The sequence below is a fragment of the Aquarana catesbeiana genome, linkage group LG02 (assembly GCF_042186555.1).
Source record: "Aquarana catesbeiana isolate 2022-GZ linkage group LG02, ASM4218655v1, whole genome shotgun sequence".
Taxonomy (NCBI): Eukaryota; Metazoa; Chordata; class Amphibia; order Anura; family Ranidae; genus Aquarana; species Aquarana catesbeiana.
In genome coordinates, this window is record NC_133325.1 from 488,487,050 (window position 1) to 488,500,217 (window position 13,168).

At 38.3% G+C, this 13,168-nt stretch overlaps 1 protein-coding gene across 1 annotated transcript in view; it reads right to left on the minus strand.

The window, feature by feature from the left end:
* Nucleotides 1-12,505, minus strand: part of WNT2B (Wnt family member 2B) — a 161,864-nt gene extending 149,359 nt beyond the window's left edge. The window contains exon 1 of the mRNA XM_073615730.1: nt 11,662-12,505. Coding sequence (XP_073471831.1) covers nt 11,662-11,846 — 185 coding nt within the window. The 5' untranslated portion in view covers nt 11,847-12,505. The remainder of the gene's footprint in view (nt 1-11,661) is intronic.
* Nucleotides 12,506-13,168: the final 663 nt, after the last annotated feature.

Consider the following 13,168-nt stretch of genomic DNA (forward strand, 5'->3'; position numbering starts at 1 on the left):
CCTAAATGAAAATGTCCAAATTGGGCCCAATTAGCCATTTTCCCTCCCCGGTGTCATGTGACTCGTTAGCGTTACAAGGTCTCAGGTATGAATGGGGAGCAAGTGCGTTAAATTTGGTGTAATCACTCTCACTCTCTCATACTGGTCACTGGAAGTTCAACATGGCACCTCATGGCAAAGAACTCTCTGAGGATCTGAAAAAGAGAGTTGTTGCTTTACATCAAGCTGGCCTAGGCTATAAGAAAATTGCCAAGACCCTGAAACTGAGCTGCAGCATGGTGGCCAAGACCATACAGGGGTTTAACAGGACATGGTTCCACTCAGAACAGGCCTCGCCATGGTCGACCATAGAAGTTGAGTGCACGTGCTCAACATCATATCCAGAGGTTGTCTTTGGGAAATAGACCTATGAGTGATGCCACCATTGCTGCAGGGGTTGAAGGGTCAGCCTGTCAGTGCTCAGACCATATGCTGCACACTGCATCAAATTGGTCTGCATGGCTGTCATCCCAGAAGGAAGCCTCTTCTAAAGATGTTGTACAAGAAAGCCCACAAACAGTTTGCTGAAGACAAGCAGACTAACGACATAGATTACTGGAACCATGTCCTGTGGTCTGATGAGACCAAGATAAACTTATTTGGTTCAGATGGTGTCAAGCGTGTGTGATGGTAACCAGGTGAGGAGTACAAAGACAAGTGTGTCTTGTCTACAGTTAAGCATGGTGGTGGGAGTGCCATGGTCTGGGGCTGCATGAGTGCTGGGGAGCTACAGTTTATTGAGGGAATCATGAATGCCAACATGTACTGTGACATACTGAAGAAGAGCATGATCCCCTCTCTTCGGAGAATTGGCCGCAGGGAATTATTCCAACATAAACGACCCCAAACACACCTCCAAGAGGACCATTGCCTTGCCAAAGAAGCTGAGGGTAAAGGTGATGGACTGGCCAAGCATGTCTCCAGACCTAAACCCTATTGAGCAACAGTGGGGCATCCTCAAACAGATGGTGGAGGAGCGCAAGGTCTCTAACATCCATCAGCTGATGTAGTCATGGAGGAGTGGAAGAGGACTCCAGTGGCAACCTGTGAAGCTCTGGTGAACTCCATGCTCAACAGGGTTAAGGCAGTGCTGGAAAATAATTGTGGCCACACAAAATATTGACACTTTGGGCCCAATTTGGACATTTTCACTTAGGGGTGTACTCACTTTTGTTGCCAGCGGTTTAGACATTAATGGCTGTGTGTTGAGTTCTTTTGAGGGGACAGCAAATTTACACTGTTATACAAGCTGTACACTCACTACTTTACATTGTAGCAAAGTGTAATTTCTGGTAAGTATGCATTTTTAGCTTCTGACTTTTATTTTTGTACAAGTGAAGATCCTCTTTAAAGTGGTTGTAGAGTCACAATTTACAAATCCTGGAATCCCCTCTGTTACAGAAATATATACTGTGCGGTATCTGTGTTTTTTTAAGTTATGTTGCAAAATACCTTATTTCAGAGCGCCCCTGTGCGCTCACATGACCTCCCGGTGCTCTGTTTCCCTGAACTGAGGACTACAGTAGAAGGGGCTGAGATCCCCTATTGATGTCAGCCGGGAGGTGACATAATCGCACAGCGGCGCTCTAAAATAAGATATTTCACTGCATAATTTTTAAAACACAGATACTGCACAGTATATCTTTCTGCAACAGAGGGTCTTCCAGGATTTTGGATTAGTGATTTTACAGCCATACCGACGGGAGGGGGGGGTGGCTGACACAGATTTCCGAGCTGACAGGCAGGAAGGGAGGTGGAGAGGGAGAGACTGAGGGCTGATGGAGGCCCATAAAATGACCATGATATCATGGATCAGCAGCCATAATTACCATGGTCAGCACACTAAGGGGTATACAGGAACAGGCAGGATCAACCAGGTATTTTACAGCATAGAGAGGGACAAATCACACTGCACAAGTACGATTTTGTATATCCTGCTTTAAAGGAACAGGATCGTTTTTTTTTTTTTTTTTTCTTTTAGGGTTACAACCACTTTAAGTATGTCTAATACTTGACTACGCAGCTCTGTTCCTTGGATACAATGGGAAGTCGTTTCTATTCTTCCATTCCGTTATTTGTAAGCTGTGCTGTCACTTCATGCTGTAGTTAAAAATGGTAAGTACAGAAATTTTTTTTCTTAGAGTGTCTTAGCTGCTCCACCAAAGGACGTAAACATGAAATTGTCTGTATTTAGTGTGAGTTACAATAAATGTGTACTACAAACAAATGCAAAGAGCAGTATGAACTGGTCTAACCCAAAAACAGCTTGTATGCGGGCACTACAGATTAGATTGGATGTTCTTTTAAAATAGCTAAATATTTAAGGACCATTCACACCTATGTGTGTGTTAACACACGCCTCCTAATGCTCATGTTCTCCTGCCAAAAGGCATAAAAACACAGCTGTATTATTTTTACAAGGTAACGCACCATAACTTACAACGCATTCATAAAAAACCTACTTTACTGCAATGCAAAGGCATGAATTCAGCCTTAAAGTGATATTAAAGGTTTGCTGTTTTTTCATGTTATACTTACCTGCTCAGTGTAGTGGTTTTGCACAGAGCAGCCCGGATCCTCCTCTTCTCGGGAGGCACTTCTGGCCCCTCCCTCCTGCCGAGTGCCCCCACAGCAAGCAACTTGCTATGGGGGCACCCAAATAGGCTTGCTCTCGAACCGATGCTCTGCATGCCCATTCACAGACAGAGCTCAGCCTCGCCCCCTCTCGCTCCTTATTGGCTCGCTGACTGTGATTGCCCCAGCCAATGAGGAGGGAGAGTCCCCGTAAAGCCAAGGTTCTCGTGCACATGCTGGATCGCGATGGGGTTCGGGTAAGTATTAGTGGGGGCTGAGGGGCTGCTGCACATAAAATGCTTGCAGAAAAAACACCTTGAGTCTTTAGAAACACTTTAAGCAAAAGTTTTCAAAACTGCGGTTTTCCTGATTACTCAGCAATGGTAGCAAAACTTTAAAAAGTGAAAGAAAACAGTTGCAGCGGCTCAACCTGCTCTACAATGCTAGTCTTGTCTCAAACGTATTTATTTATTTCAGTTACTTATATAGTGCCCTCAATTTACACAGCGCTTTACATATACATTGTACATTCACATCAGTCCCTACCCTCAAGGAGCTTACAATCTAAGGTCCCTAACTCACATTCATACATACTAGGGACAATTTTAGACAGGATCCAATTAACCTACCATCATGTCTTTGGAGTGTGGGAGGAAACCGAAGTACCCGGAGGAAACCCATGCAGGCACAGGGAGAACATGCAAACTCCAGGCAGGTAGTGTCGTGGTCGGGATTCGAACCAGCGACTCTTCTTACTGCTAGGCGAAAGTGCTATCCACTACACTACTGTGGTTAAAGATTCACTTTAACCACTTAAGGACCGAATGGATTTACTCCCCTCAATGACCAGGCCATTTTCTGCGATACGGCACTGCGTTATTTTAACTGACATGCGATGCTGTACCAAAATAAAATTGATGTCTTTTTTTCACCTAGAAATAGAGCTTTCCTTTAGTGGTATTTGATCACCTCTGCTGTTTTTATTTTTTGCGCTATAAAAAAAAAAATAGTGACTATTTTGCAAAAAAACCCAATATTTTTTATTTTCTGCTATAAAACATTCCCAATAGAAACATGTAAAAAATCTAATTTCTTCATGAATTTAGGCCAATATGTATTCTGCTACATATTTTTGGTAAAAAAAACCCCAACAAGCGTATATTGATTGGTTTGCACAAAAGTTATAGCGTCTACAAAATAGGGGATAGATTTATAGCATATTTTTTTTTTTTTACTAGTAATGGCGGTGATCAATGATTTTTAGCGGGACAGCGACATTGCGGCGGACAGATCGGATACCTAACTGAAATTTTTTACACCTTTTTTAACTGTGCTCCCTCAGTGTGTTTACTAACTGTATGGGGGAAGGGCTGCCTGGGATAACACACAGATCCGTCTTAATGCATAGCAGAAAGACAAGAACTCTGTGTCATCCCCTGTCAGAATGGAGATCTGCCTTGTTTACTTAGGCAGATCCCCGTTCTGTGTCTTTGGGGAACAATCGGGGGCGGCCAACGGACATCGAGCCGGTCCTGCTGATTGGCCCTTAAAGGTGAACTTATCCTTTAAGTCTTTAAATTCTAGTGCAAACTTTCTCTAGCTGTGAGCTATACTCATGTTAAACTGATTCTCATCACTTTCTGTCATACTCACAGGGTGGCAGGCAATAACGGGAAATCTCTTCAAGACTTATCTCTACCGGGAGCTTTGATTGAAGCCCTGAAAAAATGTTGCCATACATGAATCTGAATTCATCCAGTTCAGCTAGCCCATTGTATGGGCTAGCTGGTTCTACACAAGTCGACATAGCGACTGACTTGTGTACAGCCAGACTATCAAATTTTTTTTCGAATGATCAGTGCAGCCACCTATAGTCAGCAACAGTGATCATTGCATTCTGCCAGAGGGGAAGGCTCCCCTACAATGGAAAGATTCTCCCATCCGCATTGAATTTGTGGTTTGGGGAACCGGATCTTTTTTTTTTTTTCCGTTCAACCTGCTGGTTGAAAAAAAAAATCATGTATGGCCAGTTTAAGTATCCGATCCGATCCAGAGCCCTACTCTGATTGAGGACTGAATGGAGGAGAATGTTCTCTTAAGACCACCAGCCCAACATACATTATTTGTACTGGCCCAAAGGACAAATGCCCCCAGGCCCAGTCTACCCTGGTCACATGCTTGAAGTGATAGATTGGTGGTGCTGGAGCCTTAAGTAACTCTACTTTAGTGCTATTAACAAAAATGTGTTAGTGATATCCCAATGGGGTGTCTAGGTAATAAGTGGGCTCCTCTCATGATCTGAGGAACTACCTCAAACTAAGTCGGAAAATTGAAGCACCATACCAAAGTGGTAGCATCCAAAATGAAGTTGTATTTCAAATGTGTAATATATTATACACTTCGGTGAGGCATTTTGATTCTTAGACTTAAATATCACTTCCTTGGTCCTATGCGAGAGAAATGTGTCCAGTATATAGACAACAATAAAAATGTAATCTTAATGTGTATTGCTAGCTTAACACATAAATTGCCAACTGATCGCACTATCATACATTAATATTGCCTATAAACCAGAAACATAAGCAATATATCTTTATTAAAAAATACATTTGAATGAGAACTAGAGGACGCATCAATGGAAAGGACTGTGGGAGGGATTTTAAAATGTTCAGTAACTTTATCTCTGTACTGTCAGTGATGTCACTCAGGATCCCTGATGCTGTTTTTTACACTTTAATGGTGCTGGGTATCTGTCATGTCATTTAGCAGTGGTAGCGCTGATTTTTCACAAACATCAGCTGAAGGATTGGATGGGCAAACTGTTGAACTCTGGCCAGTTTGTTTACCCATTCACTAAACTGCAGATAAGCTGGGCTTGGATCAAACTCATACTCAACCTGAACCTTAAGCACATACCTTATTATAATAAGTAAGTGACAAAGAAAACCAGCAGCATTCACAAGCTTACATCTAAATAAACTGAGGGGAATAACGCTTCAAAAGGTTATTCACTTTTACATACCTTCTGTGTACATGTTAGTACAAGGTAAATCATACTTTTATGAAAAGGTTTTCTTCCTGATGTTTGTCACTAACTTTTATCAGTTTATAATAAAATCCCAAGCAAGTATAGCTATGTCATATCATATGTCTTAACATATGAATGAGTTGTCAAAAATGCAGAATACAGTCACGCAAGGGTGGTAAGTTATTAAAAGAAAGTTGCCAAAGAGTCTGACTAATGCGTTTCGGTCTTCAAAAGTGGCAAATCCCCTGTATGTTTTGGAAAACTGCATCACATTATTGTAATATTAATAGCATAATTAAACCACAAATAATTTTATATGAATCGTTTTCCTTTTTTTTCTTGTCAATCAATATTTCAATTATGTAAGAGATATAATTAGACCTAAACCTGTCAACAAAAAATGCCTATATATTTAGCTAATGAGTGCATTCAAAACATACCGAACATAATACAAAGTTTAAAGGAGAGCTGTTTTACCAATAGCAACAAAAGGTGAAACATCTGCCTGCCTCCCTTTGTATGATAAATATACTTAAACCTAACACATTTTTTCCAGGCCTAGCTGATGTACATCTGCAAATGGTGCATCTGTCTTTAAAGTCCCCTCCCCTTTTCTATATAGGAAGGTGCAATTTGTTGAAACATTTCTGTGTAAAATAACAAGAAACTTGACCAAATCTTCTGGTCAGATCAGTTACATCACTTGATGCTTATTGGGTCATGCATGGCAGCAACTATAAGTTAAGTAACTTGTAGCCGTACAGTGTAGACAAACCAATTACAGCTGATTTCAGGCTTGTTAGTTTAAAGAGTAACTCCACTTTTGTTGAGAAAAAAACATTCCCCTCTGGGTGATCTATGTACATTGCAAGGATTTGAACAAAGTTTGTTGCAGATTCCTACCTTTTGTTATTCTGAAGAAATCTCTGTTTGTTAGTCTGTGTCCATATAAAACGTGTATCTAATGTGAGCGGTTTCATAATTATCAACCAGTTGCTGCACCTGCAGAGCTCTAATGAGGAAAACTGCTGAGCCTGCATCCCTTTAGATGTGATTTCCTATTGGGAGTATTTCACCAAAAATTAAATTTTTGTTGCAGGGGATGCCTGAAATCTGACTTGCATCTTAGTGCTAGACATCTGGGAAAATCGGCGAGCCAATCACATGCAGGAAATTATGTTTCTGAGGGGCGTTCTGCACACATTATGTGTACAGAACACCTCCAGGTAGCCATATTGCATTTCATTTTACAAAAAATTACTGAACTGCAGATTGAAAATGAAAGGTCAGTTTTAATAACATTCAATTACAATATGATTTGTGTCACAATTGTATATGCTATATTATTTTTTGTTAGGTGCAATTTTTTTCCCAGGAAAGTTGAATTCCTTTTTAAGTTCCTTGGACAACAAATGTAGTGCTAATTTCCATCATTTTATTTGCTCAAAAAATATTTTTGTTATATTTGCATGCCAATGCAGTTTAGCGTTTTCCAAATTTTTTGCATTTCTTGACAACTGTGTAACATAAAAAAAAAATACAGGAAACTCATTTAAAGAAAACTGTGATTCACACTTTTTTTTGGCTCAGATAGAGACATGTAAAACTACATAAAGAATGTACGAGATCTGTGCCATTATAGCCAGTAATAGTGCTAGATCTGCCAGGAGAAAAGCGAATTTGACCACAGTGCCAACGACCACAATGGCACAGATTTCATTGAGTTTTTTGTGGCCAGTTTTAAACATATTTAACTGCAGAAAAATATGTGAAGTTCAACACCTCTTGCTAGTGGCCAAGATGCTGCCCTGCTCTTGCATGTCTATCAATTTCTATGCAAATTTGCAGGGGGTTGAACAAGGCCCTACTAAATGGTCAAAAGTGATTCCAGTGATTTCCTTATCTGCAAGGAACGCTGAATTGGCAGATCAGTAATACTGTATTCCTGTACTTGAAAGATCACCAATTGGCACTTAAAAGTTGTGGGTTATTTTTGTTTTTCTAGCAGGTTAGGCCAAAATAAATGGTAACCAATAGCCATGATAGTTTTTTTCTGACATATCATGGTGCATCTAACAACATGCTACGTGGAGCAGACTAAGGAACCTCCAGCTTGAGCGGTAAAGCTGATTTCCATAGCATACCATTTGATGCCTATCTTTAGTAATAAAAGTTTGTAGATTTCAACAAATCTTGTTGGAACATGTTGAAACACCTCTTTCTAGTGTTATGTCACAAGAAGGCAAAGTAATTGCAATATTCACTAGACTTGCTTTCAGGGGGCACATGCAACCCCCAGTTTTAAATAGTTTCATTTGGTTGTAAGCCATTCAGTTAAGACAACTATTTGATGGCTGTACTTGCATTAGCCAAATCCACAGTTCAGTGACACTATGGGGTTGATTTACTAAAACGGGAGAGTGCAAAATCTGGTGCAGCTCTGCATAGAAACCGATCATCTTCCAGGTTTTATTGTCAAAGCTTATTTGAACAAGCTGAAGTTAGAAGCTGATTGGCTACCATGCACAGCTGCGACAGATTCTGAGTGCTCCAGCTTTAGTAAATCTCCCCCTATGATTGATGGTGTCACTAGGCAAGTATGACTTTATCTTCTTGCCTACACAATACAATGTCTCCACACGTAGTACAGGAATTGTTTGGGCAATGGCCATATATGTGGACATTTACCATGGTGGATTAAAAATCCTTTAAATACGTCAATGCTGACAAACATTTCAAAACGTAAATATGAAGAAAAATGATCCAATAAGTTAGTTCCAGGAGCCTGGGTGATGTTTAGTGTAGTAACCCATAGGGACGAATCAGCTTTCAGTTCATTTATAGCAATGAAAAGCAAGCTCCATTTTTGCTGCAATTCTATTATTAAATAACTCATAGATATTGCAAAATCAGTAAATTAACCATTTGGGTCTGATGTCCTTTCCCGTTCCCTGTATAGTTATGAAATGCTTGCTCGTTTCTTCCTATATCTTAGTAATCTCCATTCTTTCTCTAATGACATTTCCTATAACAGCAATAATACTATTTAGATGTGGTTTTTGCTGAAAGACACACAATATTTAAGAATAAGAAGATATATTCTCCTAGTAGAAATTACCTAACCAAACCATTTGTTATATTAAACAGTTTTCTGCACACTTTGATGTTCAATTGTTAACTGAGAATGCCAAAGTCATGTACAAGGTTTGGGAAAAAAAAAAAAAAAGATCCCAGCCATTTAACATTTATTTACTAAGTATGGAGGAACATTCTTATCTGATGTCAATTAATATATGTTATTATTAGCTGCGCATACACAATAGCAGCTAAACATTCATACAGTGGATTGTGCAGCACAGAGCAGACTAGGATTTGTATAAGCTCTTGGCTAAGAGTCTCGAGCAGTATTCTGGTATTATATTTTACGACCTCTAATATTAAATATGTGGATTGTTCATCTAGAGTCTAATAAAGAAAAACAATACATTAGACTTTTTTAAGTTTGCATTATGTAAAATCTGACATATAGAAGTTGTTCTTTTTAACATTTTTTTTATTAAAAACATTTAAAGCATCATCCCTGCTTCTAAAAAGAAATGACATATTTTGACAAATGTGTGTATTTCAGTTTTAAGGGAAAGTTGTTCTTTACTAACTTTTTTTTGTCTTTTTAGCAGGAATGATTTAGGGAGGATCAAGAGGTTAAGCAAATGACTGATGCAATTGTTACATAATAATTGACAACCAATTTGCTTTATTGAACATATGCCTGCCTAACATGTTTCGTATTGTTTTACTGTAATTGTAAACTCTATGGACCTGGGTGCACATTCTTGTTTCGTTTTTTTGTGTTTTTTAGATCTTGGACAGGTATATAATATAACGAGCTGCAGAAGATGCTGGTGCCATACAGAGTAGTAATCTTTACAGCTTATGATTTATCTTCATTTAAGAAATATTTAATCAACCAATGCAATGAACTTTAAAAGGAACATCATATATTTTCACCCAAAAATGAATGCACAATATATTTTTCTGTTGCTGACTAAAGTAGCTTTTCTCTGACCTGTAGTCTCTTCTTCTGCTCTGCTTTACAGCTGCCTACATCTGACTCGCTGTGACTCAAGTCATCTGAATGTTTTAGGCTACATGTTTACTTTTATTCTTACTGCTGACTTTTTAAATATTTTCGGATCTTCAGCAAGAATAAAATCACCAGCTTGTTTTCTCAATAAGCATGACGGAAACAATAAAAAGCAGAAATCACAAGCTTGTGTTATGGACATAGAAATTATGAAGATAGTCTTTTTTTAAGTACACACATAAACACACTTAAGGTGGCATACACACTTTGATGAATGATTGATTTAATTTCCGATCAATCACTTCTGATAGGAATAATCAATCTATAATCGACAATCCCTTCAATTAACATGACAAATGTGGGGAAGTAGATTTCGAACGATAGGAAGATTCATAGTTATTGATTATATTGATAACTTACGGTTGTATTTATCAATGTAATTGATAGTCTGATAACCTGATCAATCAAAATTTGTCTGAAATTCATGAATAAAGCATCTTAGTGCTGCTGTTGACGCAGCATTATTGATCATTTTTTATCCTGGTTGATCAAACCTTTGATCGAACCTGATTGGGAGGGAAGCTACACCTTTTTGATCAATTTCCGATTTTGATGTGATCACACGTCAGTTGGATAACAAAATCAAAGTGTGCATGGCCACCATTGCTCACACATTAACTTACAATCATTATTGAATAGCAGCTCCAGCGAAATGAAGAGAAGATATATAAAGGTTTTTTTTTCTATACTGCCAATGATCATATATTGATTTATTTCAAACAGCCAATCGCATGCAGGGAATGTAATAGATAAGAAATTCCACTCCACTTGATTGGATGTTTCAACACTGGTTTGCTAAACCAGAATAAACTACGGTACTTCTTTTACAAATTCACCAATAACATAAGAACATTATAAAAAAAAAAGTAAAAAGTATATAAATACTTTAGTAATTAACCTATAACATAAGAACATAAAAAATATTAAATAAATACATAAAACACACACACAACAGGATGATAAAAAGTTGAAAAATAAATGTTAGAAAGAATTCAGCAATATACAAATTAGGCTGGTATATTCTGCAAAGTTGAGGGTTAATGCCATTTGTATTCAATTCAACAGGTAAAATCTCTCGGAAAATACTATTCGCACAAATTAAAACATACTTATTTTGCAAGTTCACGTCTTACGCCATGACTGTGCCAGAAATGGCCATGCGAATCAGCTATGTTCAGAATGTAGCATGAATATTTTAATGTCTGGACTTAAGGAATTTGCTAAGCCCTGAGGGGTCAACCTTATTGTCTAGCTTTTATCTTGCCCGCAGATCAGTGGGTTCAATATACAAATTGCAGTGTATCAGTTTAACTCCTTTACAGCATGTCTTGAATACCTTATTACAAGTCACACGTTGTTGAAGAATGCCAGTAGATCAACTTTAAAACAAACAGCTGCCTTACCAAATATCTACACCACATCATTGTTACAGCCAAAATATACTTGCAAAGCCTTCACACCACACAATATCTCCCTGGCCACATTTCTGTGATCTCAGCGCAGTTATTTGCTAGAGCGGATGATAGAAAGCAGCATCCGACTCTCTGTAGTAATTGTACTTGGTGTAGGACATCTGTGAAAATAAAACAATGTGATAATTTTCTAAAACTACAAAGGCTTGCTTGTCAATGTGTCGGGATTGCTGAGTATAAGAGATTGATTGCAGGTACAGCATTTAAACTGTGGCAAATCTAAGGAGAAAGTTTATTCAGGGAAACTGGAAAAAAAAACTGTAATCTTTTAAATCTAATCCCTTCGAGGTATTTAAAAAAAAAACAACGAAAGAGAAGGAATCTCTTCTTCTTGCATGCCTTTTAACTGTTTAAATACATTGGGTAAATGACAGATGCAGAAAGGCAATAGGCAGATGACTTACCACCAGGAAGAGTCCACTCTTGGGGTCAGAATGAGCAGAATGAGAAGATATGCAATATACATCCTATAGTTTGTTTGTACATTTTCTGGTGAAGCCACAGTCCTATGACAATGCTTTAAGTTGGGAGTTAAGGAAGATTTAGTGTGACTCCTAAGGTTCTGTCCGGGGTGAGTTAAACCCAGCATAGTTGCTATGTCTCCCCAACTTGCTTTGCAGAAAGGAGTCTAGGTCACCTAGTAATCCAGAGTATCATGCAGGTAAGTGCTTTACTCCATGAAATTATTTCAAAAAGTTTGCTTTCTAAAAAAAAAAATCAAAAACAAAAATCACCCAAATCTTTATTTCTTTACATATTTTTCCTTAAAACGTATAATTTTTTACTTTCCTTTTTTTTGCAACTATGCATCAAAGAAATATAGTATTCAGGTAAATCTGGGAAATTGTACTGCAGTGGTAAGACAGTTCACATATAGCAAAAAAAAAGAAAAAAGAATGCAAAGTTCTAAACGATGCAAAAATTCTTAAAGTGAAGAGAACTTAGCTGGCTGACGCAGAAGGGAAACCCAGAGGTTCAGGAGGATGATGCTGAGGAAATCTGCCTTGCGGAGCTTGTGATGAAGAGGAGAGGAAAGGATGGTCTGAGTTGCTTCTCCGTGCCTTGCTGGACAGAGTAAAGTTTGATGAATTCCTGAATTGACTTGAGAGGTAGCAGATCCCAGGCTTTGCTGAAACTCCCCCTTAAAAAAAAGTGCCTCTGCAATGGGTGAGGATAGGCTGAGCTACCTTTGCAAAGGGTTGCAGCAGAATACTACCACCTGCTGCTGTGATACAGACACACAGATAGTAAGAGGAAGACACATGCATTCAGTTATAGCCAGTGCTCTGATTTTAAGCTGCCACTGTCTACATGGTCTTAGTGCCTTCACTTTTGACAAGAACATTGCTGAAAAGAAAAAAAAATCCTTCCATTTACTAACAGCTGGATTACTGAAAGCTACTATAACTGCCTAAAAAAAAATCCAGCAAACTTTTATATGCTCAGAGTTTTTCTTTCTGACAATTAGTGTGCATTGATTACATTCTAAATCTATTTTTTACATTTAGTAGCATTCAAAAAAAAGTAACTACTTTAGTATTGATTTGTATCACATATCAATTTCTTGCTGTTAACATGCAAATACACTATTGATCTGGCTTCCGAACTGTGCATGATCTGTTTATGACATCATTAAGTCAGTATTAACCACTTCAGCCCTGGAAAGTTTCACCCCCTCAGAGCATTTTTTTGCAATTTGGCACTGCGCTATTTTAACTGGTAATTGCACATTCATGCAACACTGTACCCAAACAAAATTGATGTCCTTTTTTTTCCCCATAAATAGAGCTTTCTTTTGGTGGTGTTTGATCACCTCTGCAGTTTTTATTTTTTGCGCTATAAACAAAAAAAGAGCAACAATTGTGAAAAAAAAAAAAACAATATTTTTTACTTTCTGCTATAAAACATATC